At 42.2% G+C, this 22,288-nt stretch overlaps 1 protein-coding gene across 1 annotated transcript; it reads right to left on the bottom strand.

Annotated features, from left to right (window-relative positions):
* Positions 1-523: 523 nt before the first annotated feature.
* On the bottom strand, positions 524-12,417 carry LOC111975845 (protein phosphatase inhibitor 2). The gene is made up of 6 exons (XM_024004486.2): positions 12,136-12,417; positions 6,411-6,518; positions 5,067-5,138; positions 4,378-4,472; positions 1,615-1,779; positions 524-638 (listed from the first exon to the last, which is right to left on the bottom strand). The coding sequence occupies exons 1-6, from the start codon at positions 12,270-12,272 to the stop codon at positions 625-627; spliced, it is 591 nt and encodes a 196-aa protein (XP_023860254.1). The 5' UTR covers positions 12,273-12,417; the 3' UTR covers positions 524-624.
* Between the last annotated feature and the right edge of the window lie 9,871 nt (positions 12,418-22,288).

Below are 22,288 nucleotides of genomic sequence, written 5' to 3'. Positions count from 1 at the left end.
AGTCTGCCGTTCCTATATCCATTCCAGATAACACCAAATCCAAGATCGGAACGGAGGAGGAAATTGAGAAAAAAAACAGCAGCTAGCGCATCAAGGTTTCAGATTTCCCCAATGAAGGTTCTGGTGGTAGTTAAAAAATATAAAAAAATTAAACAAAAACAGGTATGGGGACAGAAGGAACAAGACAAAAATCCTCCTACCTCCACCACCGTCAGCATAATTATCCACCACTTTCAACCAATGAGAAACCCAATGGGTGCTGCTGTTCTTTCTGACAGCATTCGCCAGGTGCTCAAGAGGAGCCGGGACAGAGACGGCAGCGAGCGAGCAAGGCAGGAGTCCTCACTGATAATAACAGTCTTTAGGTCTCAGTTCCTTGAGGTCTGGTTCCTTTGAGGCAATGCCAACTTTTTGTGAGGGACTCTTGGCAATGAAGAGAAGCAACCAGCAGAGTCAAAATGCTTTGCATTTCAGTGTTACTGGGAAATATACACACGCATGAACAGGGATTGTTTGAGGGAAGATTGTGAAGCGGTGTCCGTCTGTTCTATGGCCCGGCACTGTCTGGCTAAGTGTCTCTTAAATGTTTCAGAAGCCGGGACAGGAGAGGTGGCGCGTCCTCCTCTAGGAATCCAGAGCTGTAATCCAAAGAGAGCTATGTGAGTGAAATCACCTTAAGTGTTAATTAATACGACATCAAATCTAACAGAGAAACAACAGGTTGAAATGCTAATATTTTAGTAGTCTTATAGGAGTGGGAACAGCTCTCATTTCAGACTGTTGACATTGCTAAGTCCAGTACTGAGACTTTCAACATTATCCACAGTTTACCACACCAATCCCTTGCTGAGGACTGTTTGACCTCTGACATTTGGATGGCCTACTAAATCAGGGCCCAGTAACCTTCTGTGTGGAGCTTACACTTATCTAACCCTCCAAGAATCAAATTGACTTTGTTATGATTAAATGTCTTCTGAGCCATTTACTTTGTTTTTATTCTTATTGTTGCATTGTCAAGAAGGAACCTGCAAGTAAGCATTTAGTTGGAGTATTTACCATGTGTATCCTGTACATACAACTAGTAAAAACTTGAAAGGTGAACATTAAATATAAGGGAAATACCTAGTCAGTTGTGCAGCTGAATGCATTCAACTGAAATGTGTCTTCCGCATTTAACCCAACCCCTCTGAATCAGGGAGGTGCAGAGGGCTGCCGTAATTGACATCCACGTCTTCAGCGCCCGGGGAACAGTGGGTTAACTGCCTTGCTCAGGGGCAGAACGACAGATTTTTAACTTGTCACCTCGGGGATTTGATCGAGCCATTGTGCATATGCTTGGCGATATGATGGGGCGATTGGCCAATTGAGGCTCGCTATAGCTTCCAGCCCGTGCTGAATTGGCTGTTGATACCCATCAATACCTAGCATGCTGTCGGCTTACTGCTCAAAAAAATAAATAAAGCTCCCAGTGTCGATGACCAACCGTTGGTGAATCAAGCATTTTATCGCCATCAATGGATTTAACTGGTGAGAGCTCCCGATTTTCTTTTTCTGATTAGTCACCATGTGAAATGCCCTGCCATTATAAGATTTGAGTACCCCCATTTCTCTTACCGTCTTGCGGCGAGTCTACGTTGATGTCCTCCGTTTCGTCTCTCATCTCTTCGTCCTCGTCCTCTTCTTCCGCCAACTCGTTAGCTATGAGTTGCTTGGCCATCCTGATGTTGAGGCCCTCGTTGTAATGCATCTTCCTCATCATTTGAAACTGCTTCTTTTTCGCTGAGGGGGAGATTGAGTGAGAGAGTATGAGTGAGAGAGAGAGAAAGCTAGAGAAAGAAGACGGAGGGTATGTGGTGCAGAGGGAGGCTAGGAGAGCCACAACTCAGACGTGTAAACATCATGCTTCCTCCGTGTGGAGAAAATAGAGCAATAGAGCTACATTAGGGGAGGCTCAGATGGAGCGTTCAAAAGCTAAAAGGGGGGTTTCAGTTTAAAAGAGAAGGGAGAGAGTTAACACGCTCGTCCTCCAATGGCACTTCAAGGACGAATACCTCAAACTATTTTTATGAGGATCCTGGCTGAACAGTTCCAGTAAAATCTAATCTACTTTCAAGGACATGGTTCAGAAATGAAAAACTGTAAATATAATAATTGCTTTCCAATTCAAGGGCATATTGCATCAAACTACTGCTACACAGAGACATTTTCAAAGCTGACTTGCAGACGCACACGGTGCTGTAAGAGGCAGGCAAGGCTTATTTTTAGTAGACAATTACTACTAGACATCAAGGTCACTGCAATCAATTCCACTGTTTGTTCCAAGCACACATTTTATCCAACTAAATTTAAAGTAAAATTATGTCTGATCAAAACTAAAGCAACACCATTCAGGTAGAATTCTAAACCAACTCCATTCCGGTGCTTGCAGCATAAATAAAATAGGGGGCTGTGCATATTTACTGAGAGTTGGTCAACTGGAAAAAGGATTGGCACAAAGGGTCTGTCCTGCATGCTAGCCTGCAAGGGCACCACTATACTGGTAGATTCACACTGGAGGGAATAACTACTTCAAATTCAGGTCACTCATACTTTTGAAAATCTAAAAAATAATCTAATATTAAATACATTTTATATTAAGTTGATGACCCATCTAACTCTAATGAATAGTATGTATGAGTGCTTTTTACCAGGTCTCATACACTATACACACAAAAGTATGTGGTCACCCCTTCAATTTAGAGGATTTATCCATTTCAGCCACACTCGTTGCTGACAGGTGTATAAAATCGAGCACACAGCCATGCAATCTCCATAGCCAAAACATTGGCAGTAGAATGGTTTCACTGAAGAGTTCAGTAACTTCCAACGTGGCACCGTCATAGGATGCCACATTCCCAACAAGTCAGTTTGTCAAATTTCTGCCCTGCTCGAGCTGCCCCAGTCAACTGAAAGTGATGTTATTGTGAAGTGGAAACGCCTTGGAGTAACAACAGCTCAGCTGTGAAGTGGTAAGCCACACAAGCTCACAAAAGGACTGCCGAGTGCTGAAGCGCATAAAAATTGTCTGTCCTCAGTTGCAACACCCACTACTGAGTTCAAAACTGCCTCTGGAAGCAACGTCAGAACTGTTCTTCAGGAGTTCATGAAATGGGTTTCCATGGCTGAGCAGCCACACACAAACCTAAGATCACCATGCACAATGCCAAGCGTCGGCTGGAGAGGTAAAGCTCGCCACCATTGGACTCTGGAGCAGTGGAAACGCGTTCTCTGCAGTTATGAAACACGCTTCACCATCTGGCAGTCCGATGGACGAAACTGGGTTTGGTGGATGCCAGAAGAATGCTACCCGCCCCAACGCAGTGCCAATAATGTTCTGGGGCTGTTTTTCAAGGTTCAGGCTAGGCCCCTTAGTTCCAGTGAGGGGAAATGTTAACGCTACAGCATACAATGACATTCTAGACAATTCTGTGTTTCCAACTTTGTGGCAACAGTTTGGGGAAGGTCCTTTCCTGTTTCAGCATGACAATGCCCCCATGCACAAAGCGAGGTTAATACAAAAATGGTTTGTCGAGATCGATGTGGAAGAACTTGACTGGCCTGCACAGATCCCTGACCTCAACCCCATTGAACACCTTTGGGATGAATTGGAACATAGACTGCGAGCCAGGCCTAATCGCCCAACATCAGTGCCCAACCTCACTAATGCTCGTGGCTGAATGGAAGCAAGTCCCTGCAGCAATGTTCCAACATCTAGTGTAATACCTTCCCAGAAGAGTGGAGGCTGTTACAGCAGCAAAGAGGGGATCAACTCCATATTAATGCCCATGATTTTGGAATGAGATGTTCGATGAGCAGTTGTCCACATACTTTTGGTAATGTAGTGTATACAAGGTTGCTATTACAGGTAGAAAAAAGCACCATATTTGCAATGTTCTATGGTATTGAACATTCTATTAAAGTTCTATGACGTGTCTGTCTGGACACCTAGTAAAGCACTATAACCTACATAGTGATGACATCGACATCAATGTACCACACACACGTTTCAGTATTTTGGGAGAATTTATATTTTCGGCTCTTGCTTTTCCCTGTACTGCAGAGATAAAAATGTGGGAAAGGGCGGAGAGAGACATGTGGGTCTGGAGCCAAAATGGACCAGAGTAAACTGGAACAGTCTCCGGGAGTGAGCTCCGTTTGGACCATTGGCCGTGCTCGTGGCCACTGAGCTGTGAGAATCCATTATTAGACCACACAGGGCTTGACATGACAACACATGGAGAGGTCAGGGAAAGGTCAGGGCCAGACGCCCAATGGGAATAGAGACAAGGTAGGGATGAGAGGAGGTCGACAAAGAGGGGGAAGAGGGAAACAGCCCACCTTGATCCTCTGGGGTTAGTTCATCTTCCTCTTCTTCACTACTCTCCTCCTCCTCTCTCATGAAGCGCGGTTCCTTTCCCTCTGCCGCTGCCAATCTGGGGGGAAGAGAGGAGAGAGAAAGTGAACCGAGCGAAGGAGCAATAGAAAGTGAGTGATTCAGTTTACACCTCTACTGTAAACTCAACTGGTTCGAGGGTCAACAGAAGAGCGAAATTCCATCTCGGCCTATACTCCATGTTAACGGCGGGACATCAAATGCCCTTGACCTCAAATAGTTAAAATCCAGATAATATACAAAGAGTACATTCTGTTATACAGTATATCCAAGCCATAAACCATAGTGAGAGTCCCCACCTTCAGTCTCATAAGGCCCAGATCACTGCATTACTACCCTCCTCCTATAGCAGGGGTGGGAAACATAGGCATTCAATCTGACCCGGGGGAGGTTTGAAAAAAAATTGATAGAAAGTATGTAGAAATGATAATGGACCTATAAGTTTAAAAAATAACTGCCCTTCCTCTGGTGGGCAAATTACTTTTGACAAACAAATTGTCCAGAAAATCTCTCGGCCCTCCGCTGAATTTTGAAATTCTGATGTGGCCCTCGATAGGGGTCATAACCTTCCAAACCTTTGAGGAACAATATCCTCCTCTCTCCCAGACCTATCCAGTCAGCGATGTTGACTTACTTCGAGGCCAGGTCGTCCACGTTGGGCACGTTGCCCTCTGAGTCGCTGTGCGCCCCTTCGTCCTCCACCATCCTGAGGTGGAGGGAGAGAGAAAAAGAGAACAAGTGAGGTAAAGTGAGAGGGGGAGGGAGAGAAGGACAGAACAGTGTCACAGGGGTGACCTTCTACGCAGCGGCCTTGGCAGATGGCAGGGGGGGCTCATAACCCAGACAGGGCTAGGGCCCTATGAAATCCAGATTTTTTTCTTCTCCAAATTCCGTTTTTCTGAATGCTGTGTTTTACGATTTACACTCATTTTATCATCAGAAAGAGTGTCTAATAATGTGAATTAATAAAAAGTCAACAATTTAATAAGATATAACAGTACATTTGTAATGATGCAACACGACATTGCACAATTTTTTTTAATCAAGGCAAGTGCTTCAGTACAGAGTTCTACTAAGCGTTTCATTGGTGCGGCTGGCTTCCGAGTTGGAGGCGCGCTGTGTTAAGAAGCAGTGCGGCTTGGTTGGGTTGTGCTTCGGAGGACGCATGGCTTTCGACCTTCGTCTCTCCCGAGCCCGTACGGGAGTTGTAGCGATGAGACAAGATAGTAATTACTAGCGATTGGATACCACGAAAATTGGGGAGAAAAGGGGAGAAAATGTTATAATTTTTAAAATAATTTTTAAAAGATTACTGAATGTAAGTGCATTATTTTCCTTCAGAGGTGAATGTATCAAACCAGTTGCCATGATAAGTGTTTTGTTGTTGTGCACTATCCTCAAACAATAGCATAGTCTTTTTGTTGTTGTAATAGCTACTGTAAATTGGACACTGCAGTTAGATTAACAATAATTTAAGCTTTCTGCCCACATAAGACATGCCTATGTCCCGGGAATTGGCTGTTTACAATGTCATTCTATTCACATTATCGCAATTTGAGCAACAGCTGTCCCGGTTTAGGGACACCGAGCCATAGAGGTAAAAAAAAAATCCATTTGTTTTATTGGAAAACTATTTTTCAACTGTTTATCTTTTCCAGTGATGAAGACAAAGATTTCTCATGGTATGGTGGTGTATGCAAAACAGGTGAACACCTTTATCTCGTGAATGGTTTTGCCATTCAGGTCCAAAAAGTAACCTTGAGTACTTCTACAATTGGCAAATATTTATGGAAGGTTTCGTTCAAATCAAAAAAGGTACTGTCAAAAAGTGATTGAATTCAAATGGATTTACCCTCTAACATGAATCCAAAACACTTTTCGGCACAGTTCTATCTTTTCCCAATACTGGGAAGCAATTTTTGCAGTCTCTGGGTAACTATGTCCTTACCTGTTCATGAGAATGAATGGGGCAACTCACCTGTTGTAAGGTGTGCTAGGCTCATCGATCTTCATCATCCCGTAGTCCTTGTCTGCCGGGTGGTACGTTGCCAGTATGTTCATCTCGTCCCATTTCTGTGACTTCTTCCTGAAAGAAATGGGACCAGAGAGGAGAGCTCAGGGTGGCATTTAAAACCAACCAAAGATATTACCCTAGAGACCTGTCACATTTAATATAGGACTCCACTGTGCCCCAGTTCTCACTCCCGTTGTGTATTTTGGAAACAAATAATGTGGCAATTAAATAAAAAGGGTCTTATTCTCTGCAATTCAATTAGTAATTGTTCGGAAAATGACGGTGGCCTGAGGGTGACTGAATAAGTGGGTGTGTGGAGGAAGTGCTTTTCCTTCAGGTGCGAAAGAGGTCAGGGTCTATTCTGACACAGCTCAAGGTACATTTTGGGGGAAAGGACAAATAGAAGTTGTGGCCCTAGGAGAAGGTAGAAGTTGGCACTAACCGAACATACAGGGTCAGCCATTTAATTCCCTTAATGGTTAAGGTTAGGACTAAGCAACTAAGGGTAGTGTAGTCTGACCCTAGACCTGTGGTTAAAGGTAACTGCTTCCTCGAGTGTGCACCTAGCAGTCCTGCTAAGGAATGTACTTTCCAAGGTACAAATTGTAGGCTCTCTGTGCTTCTGGTTGGAGTCCTCTTTACCATCACAGTCTGGACTTGGGAGACTGTGCCAAATACAGCCGTTAAACTGTCTCTGCTGGCGCTCCCCTCTCCTGTCATAAAGGAGCCTCGTGGGCGTGTTTATGGAGGGAGAGGCCTTCCATCATGAGAGAGAAAGGCAGGGGGGAGAGGGCAATAAATCTACTACCTGCTGCAGTAATCCTGTAGAGCCTCTCCTAGCTGCTAACTCACACAGACACCTCTCCTGCACATGCGCACACAGGTTCTCAATAAGTCAGGCACACAGCAGGCAGTTTGATAGTGTCGATGGCACTGGGCTAAATCAATCATGCCCTGTCCTGCTGTGTCTCAGACGAACATGGCAAATCATTGGATATGGCACATATGCATACTGCTCAGTTAGGCTACTGTACCTCAGCAAGCCTGACTCTAAAAGGGAATAGCTAGTCAGTTGTACAACAACGCATCCAACTGAAATGTGTCTTCCGCACTTAACCCAAACCCTCTGAATCAGAAAGGTGCGTGGGCCTGCCATAATCGACATCCATGTCTTCGGCGCCCGGGGAACAGTGGGTTAACTGCCTTGCTCAGGGGCAGAGCGACAGATTTTACCTTGTCAGCTCGGTGATTTGATCGAGCAACCTTTCGGTTACTAGTCCAACGCTCTAACCACTAGGCTAAGCAATGTTTCATAATATGTAGGCCTATATCCCATGGGATGCATGACAGGAAAAACATACTTTTTCACTACACAATAGATTGTCAGTGACTTATCAGATCTATATCTGGCCGATTCCAGCAGTATGGGTGTTACATTTGCATACAAAATCACAACTTTGACATGTGTATTGTACCCCTTGGAGTGAGTGTATACCCCAAAAAGGGGACTTCTACATATGGGCATGTTGGAAAAATAAAGCAAAAATGGACAGATGTTATGGATGTTTCATGACATGGGCAAGCTTTTTGGGGTAAATTGAACATGTGACTAGTTTCAGGAAAATAGGCATATGTCGTGTGTCATTGCTTCACAGTAGCACCATTTGAACATAAACTTTTTTTTTTTTATCTAAATGCACATGTGCCTTAATAACAAACTTGTATGCCATCTGTAAATATGAATACAATTGTTAAATTACGAGCCTAGTTGGTTTAGCCATGGAAAAAGTCAGGAACCTTCAAGCTAACCATGATTGGCTGAGATAATGAGTGGGCTGGATATGCCGAGAGATGAGTTCGGATTGGTCTGTCATGTAGCACACGTCGGTCTATAATAGGAGCTGGTCAGTATGTTTAGGTAATCCTTTCTAATACTGCTTTTTTGAAAGATATCACGTAGTAGAACTGCATAAGTGTTGCTCTCCACTTTCTGGAGGACCGAGTTTTGAAATCGGTGGAATTAGAGTATGATAGTATGATAATTCTGCCGTTTGATTGCAAATATGCATACAGTCAAAAAGAGAACACACAGAAGTCTGGTGTTGTATAAAACACTTGTATCCAGATTATATCTTCAAACTAAGGGCAACCATGGAATCCGTGACAGAGGGAGAAGCATCCATCCATGTAAAACAGGTAAGAGAGTCTAGTTAGCAAAATGTTCAGATATTACATGTTTCTAAATGTCAGAAAGTCATTCTCATTTCAAGTTAAAGTGTACTGTTACCTAGCTAACGTTAGCTGGCTGGCTAGCTAACGTTAGGTGTATGATCTGTGTAGTAATATTATTCGTATCTCAGCGCTATTTGCATCGCTAGTTATAGCCTAATGTTAGCTAGCTAACATTGAACCTAGTTGGTTAGCTACCTGCAGATTCATGCAAGGTATTAACATTATGAGTTGTGATTATAGTTCATTGTTTTGCTAGCTAGCTACATATCTAAACAAAAAACTCCACTATGCAAGTATCTATTTCAATAGACATAGCTGGTAAATTCGCTCTGGCTAGCTACTCCGATTTCAGAGCCCTCTCGTCTGAGTGTGCCAGAGCGCAGAATAACTAACGAATTTACAAACGCTCAACACCCGTTGAATATGGCCAGTGTCAGTAAACGTTGCCCCCCAAAAAAAGGGTCATTAAAAATTGTTGCCAGCAGCACAGTTGCAGTCACCACCACCCTGGATAACATAAAAACAGCCTAACCAGCTCTGCTAGGGCGAGTAAAATGGTCAGCGTGAGCTGTTCTCTCATTTGTGTCTGGAAGTAGCTATCAAGCTAGCCAATGTTAGCTTGGGTGCTTGACTGCTGTTAAGTCAGAACGCTCGGATCAACCCTACGTTTCGGCCAGGGCATCCAGTGTGCATTTCGAGAGCGAAACGCTCTGAATGTACGAACAGACAATCTGACAACGCTCTGATTTTACAAACGCCCAGAGCACACTCTGGCACTCCAGATTAAAAATGTACGAACACAACCGTAGTATAAGCCAGCCTTTAGTCTTGGAATCTTTGGTTGTTTAGTACATAGCCTCACATGTAAATCCTTAAAGAGATGGGTGGGGCTAAAGCTTATGAGGGTGTGAACGATGGGTACCAAAACATTCAAGGGCCATTTTCTCAAACGTGAGGATACAAGTCTATCAACTTTCAAAGCAGAATTACTTTCCCCATTGTTCCTCAACTGTAGTGTATGATATACAATTTTCTAGCTCTGAGTCTACTTTTATCCAATGTAAAAAATCTAATAAAAAATAAAAAATTTCTACATAAGACCGAATCGAGCCGGTCGGTCCCATATTGGTAAAAGTCTGAGTTGAAGTCTTAGATCAAAACATGGATAGCCATTTCGGAGGAAAGGCTTGGCTGAACACAAAATAATCATTTTGAAGAGATTGCTAAAGTAATAATGGAAATGACAATCAAAAACGACCGTTATTGATGTTCCACCCTCTGTTAAGGATGTTACAGTCTGAAATAGACATTCAAATGTAAAAAATGTCTTAAATGAAATATCTAGGATTAAAAAACATGAGCTGGCGCACACCCAGAAACATTTGTTCATGTGGAGGTGCTGACTAACGGCAAATAAACTTTAAAAATAAAGTAAGTCGCACACTCTATGTATAAACTTCCAGCAATTTAATGGGTATTTACCAACGTTTCGGCATCACTGTGCCTTCCTCAGGGTAATGTCAAGAATACTTGAACCAGGTTATGTAGACAAACAGTGCAATTAGTGCAACCAATGACAATAGTGAGGGGTGTGTCATAATGACCTACCACCGCTCAGTCAGACTGCTCTATCAAATATCACCTCGTTTAGTCATTGTCAATTTAGCACAAGGTTCATTAGGCTGTAACAATAAAAAAAAAACAGCATTCAGCATGAATTTGCGTAGTGTGACCTGATAACTATTATGAACATTGTGCCGAAACAGATTGAGAACCCAAATATGTAACTGATTCTAGTGGGGGGATAACACATTGAAAAATAATTTTGGTTGGGTATAGAGCGGTTCAGATTTAGACTGTCATCTTGTCTTCAGGAGGCTATTTTAAATCTTGTCTTTCACAATAGCTGATAGGCCTAGCCATTAGAACAATTCCCATCTCCTACAATGGGCAATAAATAATTTGACTAATGCATCTTACCTCAAATATCCTGTTATGTCATTTTAGTATTGTGCACAAGCTGCTACGTATAAATGCCATGTCTAAGATGATGATAAGATGATAGCAACGTTTTGCAAATCAGCCTCAACCACCTTTAGATTGATATTCATTAGATATTTCTTGAATGTGGGGTAATTTGCCAAACATTAACATATTCAAAGCACCAGTAGTTGAGAAAAACAGATCAGGGGTTGGCGGCCAAACCTCTTGAAGGACCGCCTCTAAGCAGAATTTTCTACAGTTCTATTTTATAGGGATAGTTCACGCAAATTAATTACATATTTACATGTTGGTTTCTTATGAACAAGGAGTGACTAAGTCATCCTATGGTTAGCCACTGCCACCAACCATTAATATTAACATATTCTAACCAAAAGTGTGTATAGACGGGTTGGTTGTTTAACAACAAAACCAACCCATGCACAACTATGTGGCAAAACAGACACAGATTGTTGACATGTAAACTATATTTCATCTCCAATGTTTATTGGGAAAAAATACATTTGCACAATGAGCACTTGTCTCAAATACATAGTTAGTTAGAGATTTAAAAAATAAAATTTAAAATAAAATTTAAAATCAATTAAAAATCAATAACAAGATAAAACTAGCTGAGCCAAACCACCTACGATTCCCCACATGGCAGCTTCTTGTCATTGTTGCTAGCTATCTGGCCATCAAGAATCCCAACACATGGGCTTCTGCCCCATTGAAGCGTGCGCATAGTTTGTGACATTGTCAGCTAACCCATCTATTCAACTTTAAAAGAATCCTGAATACAGCTGACCGGTGACTAAAAAAATATAGAATATTCCACCCTGGACATAAGCCATGTGAAAATGTAGAATTGCAGGAAATTAGATTTAAAAACAGTTTAACCGGGCGCTCTAGAAAGAGCTCTTGCAGCAGCCCATTCATTCGATTCCCCTATTCTAAATATGGAAGTTGTTTTTTTGCTGGTAAAAATGGCTGTGCCAAATGCCAACTGCCAGTTAACCAGCCCATTCACCAACCTTTAACAAGTTGCCTGATGACACACCCACATTTACACTTGTTTACAGGTCAGAAGCCGGATAAGATTTTAGATACTTTAGCATTTCTCAGCTGATAAGCAGACATTGTGATTGTTGCTAACTATCTAACGTCTTGGGCAAAATAACTACTAAATTGGTTAGCAAATATTAACTGGCACGGTAACGTTAGCCAACTAACGTTAACAGCCATAGAAAGAACGAGATGAGGACATCAGAAAAGCAAGCATGACAACTTACTGGCCAACTAGTTAATTATGTGCAACCCCTGGAACATTGCTGACGACGTTAACAAGTCCATAACGTTTTTAGTCAGGGCAGCACCCAAGCCTAACAAACTGGAATAGCTCACTTAGCTAGCCATAGATACCTAGCCTGACTGTCCGTGTCAAGACTCTAAGCTAGCTAACTGACTATCTACTCACTGTGGGTCATCCTCCAGAAGTCCAAGTGCCGCTTGTTCTGGAGTCTCTACTGGTACTTCTTCGGCCGGGCCCACCTTGATGCCTGTCCCGCTGTTCTTGTTCTTCAGAATACCTTTTATCGCCCGGGAAGCTGCCATTCCACATGCGCTAGGTCACTGGCGTGGTTGTCAATGTTCAAAACTAGCTGCTACGCGCTGCACCTCTATTTAGTAAACGTTGCGTTTATGATTCAAAAAGCAGAACCAGTTCAAGCTGCAACTCTGCCTGCACTTCAAACTCCTGGTTGCCTTGTAAACACACGCGATAGCTGAAACTATTGAAACTACTGGCATGTCCCAGACACTGCCTGTGCGCTTTTTTGAATGTGACTGGAGGTAAAAAGCATCTGTCGCCGAAACTTCTTATTTTGTAATCATCGCGAGAATATAGGCAAATACACTATAGTATCAAAGTTCATTGATATTCTGACAAGATACATGTCTCGACTCCGCCATTACAATGGGAGTCGTTGTCCACAAAGCGGCACCGCGGGCTGTCTAGCTCCCGCCTATCCTTTCTTTGGATTGGTGGATACATCTCATTATTGTAACATATTTTTGAATATTTGATTAGGGTTGTTGACGTCAACCTCCTCACCTCCTATGTCATGAATAGACAACTCCGATATAAAGTGTTTTTTTCTCAAAATTATCGGGATGTCATGTGCCCTAGCTAGTTACCCATAGCTGGCTAGCTACGTTTTATAGGCTCCTCACTAAGAGACTAAGACAATTTGCAAATGCTAAAATCAATGTCTCTCTCTATATATATATATATATATATATATTTTAGCAAGTAAGTTTCATTATTTTTTCTGACATGCCGAAAACACTTTGCAGCCATCAGAGTTTGACATGTGACTACAGTTTGCATTGACACTTTGCAGCCATCAGAGTTTGACATGTGACTACAGTTTGCATTGATTGTGGGTCATATCAACCCCGCAAATGACCATAGTAGTTCACTCGCCCTCTCAAGCTAAATCAAGGGTCGAGGGGGCAATGTTTGTGATTTGGACCACCCCTTAAGATGGCAATCAAACTGCATCCGGTTTCGGAATCCCCGAGGGAAAGTGGCTAGCACAAGGGCTGAGGGGGTACAAATAACCTGTTTGGACTGCAGTCCTTTTTTCTGCCTGCCTCTCTCTTCCTCTCTGGCAGTATGAAGATAGGTAGAAACTGTGGGCTTGTTTGAGTGGTAAGGCTGAAAGTCGAGGAGTGAAGTCAGGGAGGTCCATCTACTAGGCTACAGCCGAAAGTCGGACACAGGTGATTTTTTTAAACAGCAAGGCACAGTGCAACATGTTAGTGTTGCCATTGTTTATAAACGTTTTTCTTTGTAATGTCGAAATAAACATGTCTCCAACCCCCATATCACACACTCACAAACTGTAGATATGTGTGTACATTACTATCAATTTGGGAGAGAAAGACTCAAATTTCACATTCATTTGTACATAATACATATCCACTGTATACATCTGAATCGTGGCAAAGTTGCTTCCTGTTTCAGTCACATCTTTGGCCCCGTTCTCGTGGATCAAACAAAAACACCCGAATGATTGGTTGACGAATAGTGCCTCCCACAATGCAGGTGATGGCTGCAAGTGGCAGCTGGTGAGGAGCAACTGCAGAAACTGGCAGCATTCCAAACACTTAAAAGACACCCTATCCCCTCAGCCCTCAAATTAAGTGGACATTTATGATGACGTATCATGACGTCTGACGAGTATACACTTGCAGGGCAAGAGGTGAGGGAGGAAGGAAAGATTTTTAAATAGACCACTCTTGCCCGGAAATTCGTCACTTGTTCATCCCACCATCGGTAGCTTGTGGGTGCTTTATATGTGCTACAGTCAATTATGATTGCATGTCTAGTTATATTAACTATATAATTATTAATATACACCTACTGTATGATAGCTAGCAAATTAATCAGCTAACTAACAATAGCCTGCCAAGCTACTTCTGAAGAACGATTTTTTATTCTTCTACATTTTCCAAAAGCTAATCAAACAAAAACATAACTTTTACGAGATATGTTTGTGCATTAGTAGCACAATTATGAAATTATTTACATTAGTTTTTACTTACACTTGTATGTTGACTCCATATTGACGTTGAGGTTTTAAGTTTTGGCTGACTTTTCTTAGCGGATGTACAATCATCACAAATTGAATTATGGGGAGTTTCAGGCCCCAGAGTGAACATAATTGTTCACTCGCAAACTTCCCTTGCTTGGCTAATCATTTGGACCACCCTCCAAGATGGTGAAGGGGATTTCCCCAAGGGCATAAGACGAGGGTGTGTCTTTTATGAGTTTGAACCACAGCCAATGTAAGTTGACTGCAGTCTAAACTTCATGACCTTTGATCACATGGTTGTTGTAAAGTTCATGCAGTTGGACAATATTTATCCAGTGGTATAAAGAACTTAAGTAAAAAATACTTTAGCTAACTCTTCTCACCTGTGAACACACACACAAGAACCCACATCAAACCACACACTTAATGAACCACATCTAAAACGAGGACAAATCAGAAAGCGCAGTCACCCTTTAAAATTACATGTTGCACCTCTACCTTGCTACCTTTCAGATGAGCAAAGGAGGACAAATGAGAACAGCAGGCCACTGGAGCACTTAGAACAGGAGCAGCCAGAGGTAGGGAAGAGGATGATTTAGGTGACCAAAACACAGGCCCGCGTGTGCGTGTGCGTGTGTGCGTGAGTGAGTCTACTGTGGGATTCTTTAATCAGTTTGGCTCATTGGACAGGTCAGAGTCTGTTTGAAGTTGTTGAATCGTTTTTGGCAATGAACTGTAGATGTATGTGTTCGAGAGTAGAGCGTGTTTCAGAGTAAAGAGACTCACAGTGTACTGGCAGCGTCTAGTGTGTGAGATGAGAAGGTGCAAGTTACCTGAAAAATATCTAATCTGTCAATGTTTTAATCTCTTAATGTTCATCTCAAAGTGCACCAAACTCATGCATTTAGCTGTTGAAATTCCAATTTTTTATTTTCAATTATTTTGCTGGGAGAGAATGCCCCCGGATCCACCTACTGGCTTTGGGCTAAGTCCCCAATGTCTTCAAATCCTAGAAACGACCCTGCTCCTGGTCACCCAGCAGTGACACAACCTCCGTGCCACACCCAGGAACATTTTGCGGTGCAGTCATTTTCTCTCCAAGCCCGGGGAAATGGACAGAGCACACCCTCTCCTCTCCAGGCTCTTGAGAGAGCTTGGTCATAATAAATTCAGTATCAGTAAATGTTCGGGATGAAACCACACACACCCCATCATAGGGCAGACACCCCTGCAGAGCGCCCTCCAGCAAAGGAGCAGGAAAGAGACAGTTCAGCCTCCAACATGGCATCCTCACCAGGGCTCGACTGGTAATCTTGACCTTACCCTTATAAATCAAAATAAAATATTACAGGCGGAGGCATATCACGTTATTCACTTAGCCTACCACAGAGATGAGAAGTATTTTCCCACGCTTTTTATGGAAACCCAAAGGAGTCCATCCTAACTGCCCCAGTGGCTTTCCATAGCCCCCCTACACACACCAGAACGCGCTGTCCATTGTGCTGACACAGCGCAGCGTAGATTTTTTATATTTTTTTGCTGCCAACCTGTCACTCAATCAGGGACATAAAACTGAGGGGGCTAAGCTCCCTTTAGCCCTCTCATGGAGCTGCAGGCCGTCAAATCAAAGGCACTCCTTCCATATAAAGTATTTTTTTACAAAAATGAAAACTTGTCAGTTTGCCACTTTCACAAGGTTGGAGTAATAACATGTTCAACTACACTGTAAGACTTTTCTGTAATTTCAACAGTAAAACACTGTATGATTCACAGTATAATACCATAAATGTGTTTTACAGCATTTATGCTGTAGATTGCACTGCATTATGGGTCAAATGCTGAAAAATACTTTTATTAACTGTAATTCGGAAGCATCCTGTTAAAATTACTGTAGATTCAAATGATCCGTTTCAGGAGCCAACCTCGTGCTAGACAATGTTGCTAGACAATGTTGAATTACTGCATGTTTCCTTAGCTCACTTAGCTAGATAACGTTTGCTAGCTAGCTAGCTAGCTAGTTGATGTTGACAAAAGCCATTTTGGTCTGCTCTAAATTGCTCGTAGATACCTAGCTGTGCGACCTAGAAAAACATCACAGAGAGAATATTGGGATCATAGAGGCTGCAATACAGCCTAAGTGCCATCGAGAATACACTGAGTGCAGATTCGTGACCGTTATGTTTCCACCATTACTAGAGACAAAATGGCTTGTTTCTAGCAGTTCAAAAGATGACCCATATTTTTTCGGCTTGACGGGCGCATTTTACTCATACATCGCGTTGTGGGCCGTACTCTCGAGCCGCTAAAGCTGATGGAATGACCAGTGCACTATATTGTATTGAGGTGCCTGCCAACCTAAGATGCAGTGCCACTGGTCAGCTGTAGCCTAACATAAACTTGGCAGATTTTCCCCTCCAAGGATTATACAGTATTTCAAGTAGGATAGCAGCCTACACAATAAATAACTAACATTGGTAGTCATCTAGATGTCACTGTGATATATTTTACTTAATGCGGAGAGCATAAATGTCAAACACCGGGACAGTGTCCTCCTTAGCTGTTACAACCCTGTGTGATTCAGTTCACTTGGCTCTCATCTGCGTGACATAAATCATCGTTTTGTAGGTCAGGATTGTCCATATTGCCTCTCCTGCTAACCATTTGTTTAATTTAAAAAACATTGTTCCGTAGCTAAACCTGTTAACTTTACCAGTATTTCGCAAACATTTGTTAATTCGTTTTTTAATGTTGTTACCAATTTGAATACATGTATTTTATGTAGAAATGTATTGTTTTTCTTACATTTAGATTTGAGATAGAATTTTACTAAATGTACAGCATTATCCTGGCGCCAGAGTTGCCAGCTTAATAATGTAATTTTTCTTTACAGTACTATTTTCCTTACTGTAAAACATTAAGCATCCGTGTAAATTTACAGCAAGGATGCTGTAATATGTCTTTACAGTAAGGAAAATAGTACTGTAAAACATTTTAAAGCATTTCTTCTGTAAAGCAAAATCACATTATTAAGCTGGCCACTGGGGTGCCAGTATAATGCTGTACATTTACAGGGAAAAGTTTTACAGTGTACTTAAGATATTGGCTCGAATCTAGGTTTTGCCTAATGATTTCGAGAAAATGTTTCACTTCTCCCATTGACTTTCCAAATCCCCAAACCCCAGCCTGGTGTGCTAGGTCTGTTTAGAAAACATTCTCGAAGTCTGACGATGTTGCGCCTCTGGGTTTAGAAACTCTGTGATATAAGGTTGCTATAACAAAGCTCTCCACAGTGACCTGTAAAAGTAGCCATACTTATTGTGGTACTAGAAATAATCACCATAATGGGGACAATCTTAAAGTATATTAATAGCAGAGATCTGTATATAATGACGAGATGCTCATGTCTCCGCCCAAACAACGGGAGTCATTGTCACAAAGGTGGAAAGGCAGATGACAAGCTTAGGTCCAAAATAAGCACCAGAGCAACACATTGGGCTTATTTTGGAGAGATTTTGGCGAGAGCGAAACCGTATTAAGAGATACAGTAACAAAGATAAAATAAGTATAACAAAAAAACTAACAAAATAACCAACATACAGACAGAAATTAAACACAAAAGCTCAGTTTAAATAAAGGAATTAGGTCCAACACATGGAAGGTACAATGTACCCGAGACAAGTAAACAACCACCATTCTAAGAAAATCCTTGCAGCATAATAGCTGATAAATCAGGTTCTAGGTCATTTAAATAAGGTTCCCACGCTTTGTAGAACTGATCTGTTTTAGAATGTAATGTACATGTCAGATCTTCCAATGGCACCCATTCAAATAGTATCTTATGCCAATCCTTAATAGAAAGGACCATGTCATTAATCCACTGTAAGAGGATGTTTTTCCTCGCTGCGATGGTAAGGATGTTGTAAAGCCTCCTCTTACCCATATAAGTAATATGCCTACTAGGGAGACCTAACAGCAAAGAAACTGGGTCGAATTCTAGGTTGACCCCTAGGATTTTTTTTACATTTCTTGAAGAACATTAGACCAGTATCTTTGTAATTTGGAAAATGACCATAAACAATGTGTTTGGGTGCCTGTATCAGTTTTACATTTAAGACACTGAGGAGAGAAGGAGGAGGAGAAGCTTAATAAAAGGATGTCTGCGATTTGGGGATACATGCAATCTTTGTATTATTCTTAATTGGATTGCTCTAGTACGATTACAGAGATATTGTTTTTGCATATCTACAAATGTCCTCCCCCATCTCCTCGTCAATAATAACAGACAATTCTTTCTCCCACACTTGCTTGGCCCTCTGTGTGTCAACAGTAGAAAGGGACCTTAAAGCATCATTTAAAAAAAACGTAGATATTTTCCTTTGAGAAACAATGCATTCTTTCAATGACAGACACATCAGGGTTGCCAAACAAGGTGGTGTTCTTCAAAATATAATGTCTTACTTGTAGAAAGTGGAAAAAGTTCTGCTTTGGGAGTCGATATTTCTCAACCATATGGTCAAATGACAATAAAATCTTATCAGCAAATAAATAATTTAGTCTGCCTATGCCCTTATTAAGCCAAATGTTAAAGCCAGCATCCAGCAAGCCTGGATTATTGCAGTAATTTTTGATTTGAAGCTTCTGAAAAATAAAAGATCCTGCAAGGGGTATTTAGAAAAATAAGTCTCAATGTATAACCAAATACATGGGCACCCTCATATATATCATCCTGACCAACTTGCCCTCTAAATACACATCTGCTGTTTTCAACCAGTATCTCAACGATCACTGCCTCATTGCCTGCGTCCGTTATGGGTCCACGGTCAAATGACCACCCCTCATCACTGTCAAACGCTCCCTAAAACACTTCTGCGAGCAGGCCTTTCTAATCGACCTGGCCCGTGTATCCTGGAAGGATATTGACCTCATCCTGTCAGTAGAGGATGCCTGGTTGTTCTTCAAAAGTGCCTTCCTCACCATCTTAAATAAGCATGCCCCTTTCAAAAAAAATTGAACTAAGAACAGATATAGCCCTCAGTTCACTCCAGACTTGACTGCCCTTGACCAGCACAAAAACATCCTGTGGCGCACTGCACTAGAAGTCAGGAACCAATATACACAGTCAGTTAGGAATGCAAAGGCTAGCTTTTTCAAACAGAAATTAGCATCTTGCAGCACTAATTCCAAAATATTTTAGGACACTGTAAAGTCCATGGAGAATAAGAGCATCTCCTCTCAGCTGTCCACTGCACTGAGGCTAGGAAACACTGTCACCACCGATAAATCCACGAAAATCGAGAATTTCAATAAGCATTTCTGGCTGGCCACACTTTCCAATTGGCTACCCCAACCCCGGCCAACAGCTCTGCACCCCCCACAACTGGCCCAAGTCCCCCCCCCCCTCCGCTTCTCCTTCACCCAAATCCAGACAGCTGACGTCCTGAAAGAGCTGCAGAATCTGGATCCCTACAAATCAGCTGGGCTAGACAATCTGGACCCTCTCTTCCTAAAATTCGCAACCCCTATGACTAGTCTGTTCGACCTCTCTTTCGTATCTTCTGAGATTCCTAAAGATTGGAAAGCGGCCGCTGTCATCCCCCTCAAAGGGGGAAACACTCTAGACCCAAACTGTTACAGACCTATATCCATCCTGCCCTGCCTTTCTAAAGTCTTTGAAAGCCAAGTGAACAAACAGATCACCGACCATCTCGAATCCCACCGTACCTTCTCCGCTATGCAATCCGGTTTCCGAGCTGGTCACGGGTGCACCTCAGCCACGCTCAAGGTCCTAAACGATATCATAACCACCATCGATAAAAAACAGTACTGTGCAGCCGTCTTCATCGACCTGGCCAAGGCTTTCGACTCTGTCAATCACCGTATTCTTAATCGGCAGACTCAACAGCCTTGGTTTCTCAAATGACTGCCTCGCCTGGTTCACCAACTACTTCCCAGATAGAATTCAGTGTGTCAAATCGGAGGGCCTGTTGTCCGGACCTCTGCCAGTCTATGGGTGTGCCACAGGGTTCAATTCTCGGGCCGACTCTTTTCTCTTTATACATCAATGATGTCGCTCTTGCTGCGGGTGATTCTTTGGTCCACCTCTACGCAGATGATACCATTCTGTATACATCTAGCCCTTCTTTGGACATTGTGTTAACAAACCTCCAAACAAGCTTCAATGCCATACAACACTCCTTCCTCCAACTGCTCTCAAACACTAGTAAAACTAAATGCATGCTCTTCAACCGATCGCTGCCCACACCCGCCCGCCTAACATCACTACTCTGGACGGTTCTGACTTAGAATATGTGGACAACTATAAATACTTAGGTGTCTGACTAGACATAAACTCTCTTTCCAGACTCATTAAGCATCTCCAATCCAAAATTAAATCTAGAATCGGCTTCCTATTTCGCAACAAAGCCTCCTTCACTCATGCTGCCAAACATACCCTCGTAAAACTGACTATTCTGCTGATCCTTGACTTTGGCGATGTCATTTACAAAATAGCCCCTAACACTCTACTCAGCAAATTGGATGCAGTCTATCACAGTGGCATCCGTTTTGTCACCAAAGCCCCATATACTACCCACCACTGTGACCTGTATGCTCTCATTGGCTGGTCCTCGCTACATATTCGTCGCCAAACCCACTGGCTCCAGGTCATCTATAAGTGTTTGCTAGGTAAAGCTCACTGGTCACCATAGCAACACCCACCCGTAGCAAGCGATCCAGCAGGTATATCTCACTGGTCATTCCATGCTGCCAATGACTGGAACGAACTGCAAAACTGAAGTTGGAGAGTTACATCTCCCTCACTAACTTCAAGCATCGGCTGTCAGAGCAGCTTACCCATCTGTAAATAGCCCATCCAACCAACTACCTACCTCATCCCCATATTTGTTTTTTGTTTTTTTCTGCTCTTTGCACACCGGTATTTCTACTTGCACATCCTCATCTGCACATCTGTCACTCTAGTGTCAATTGCTAAATTGTAATTACTTCACCACTATGGCCTATTTATTGCCTTACCTCCTTACTTCATTTGCACACACTGTATACAGATTTTCTATTGTGTTATTGACTGTATATTTGCTTATGTGTAACTCTGTTGTTGTTTTTGACGCACTGCTTTGCTTTATCTTGGCCAGGTCGCAGTTGTAAATGAGAACTTGTTATCAACTGGCCTACCTGGTTAAATAAAGGAGCATTTAAAAATATATGTATATATAAAACCTTAACCCATTTTATAAAGTTGTCACCTAGGCCAAATTTAGTCAGAGCAAAGAATAGGTAGGACCACTCCACACGGTCAACTGCTTTTTCAGCATCTAGGGAGAGCACAAGACCATCCACAGCACTTCGTTGGTAAGCTTGAATAACATTAAGAAGCATTATTACATGAGTTACAGGCCTTAATGAAGCTAGTTTGGTCCCCTTTCACAATTAGTGGCAATAGTCATGTGACTAGGATTTTAGAAAGCAATTGTCTATCCACGTTCAGAAGGGCAATAGGTTTATACGAGGAACAAGACTGGGCATTTTCCCTTTTTGAGAATAAGTGATATGTTAGCGTTATGTCAGCGTTTGAGGGAGGCGGTCATTTGAAAATGTGTGGTTAAACATATCAAGCAATGGCTCAAGGATCAGGCCATGGAACTCCTTATAGAACTCACTACAGAACCCGTCTGGTCCTGGGGCCGTACCATTTTGCAGATTCTCAATTGCAAACATTATCTCTTCTTTGGTAATAGGGGCATTAAGGAGAGAACTCTGTTCTTCGGAAATAGTAGGGAGCTCAGTCTTAGAAAAGAAGTCCTCCATTAGTTTGGGTGCATCATTTGTCAGTTCTGAGGTATAAAGATTTGCATAACATTTCTTAAATTACTCATGTATCCATTTATTTGTATATAAATAGTTGCCATCAGAATCAGTAATAGTAGCAATTGACTGGGAGTCTGCTGTCTTTTTAGCTAGGTACGCCAAATATTTTCCTGGTTTATCGCCATGTTCATAAAGCTTTTGCCTGAC

Source organism: Salvelinus sp. IW2-2015, linkage group LG16 (assembly GCF_002910315.2).
Source record: "Salvelinus sp. IW2-2015 linkage group LG16, ASM291031v2, whole genome shotgun sequence".
Taxonomy (NCBI): Eukaryota; Metazoa; Chordata; class Actinopteri; order Salmoniformes; family Salmonidae; genus Salvelinus; species Salvelinus sp. IW2-2015.
This window is presented reverse-complemented; position numbering and strand designations above follow the sequence as displayed.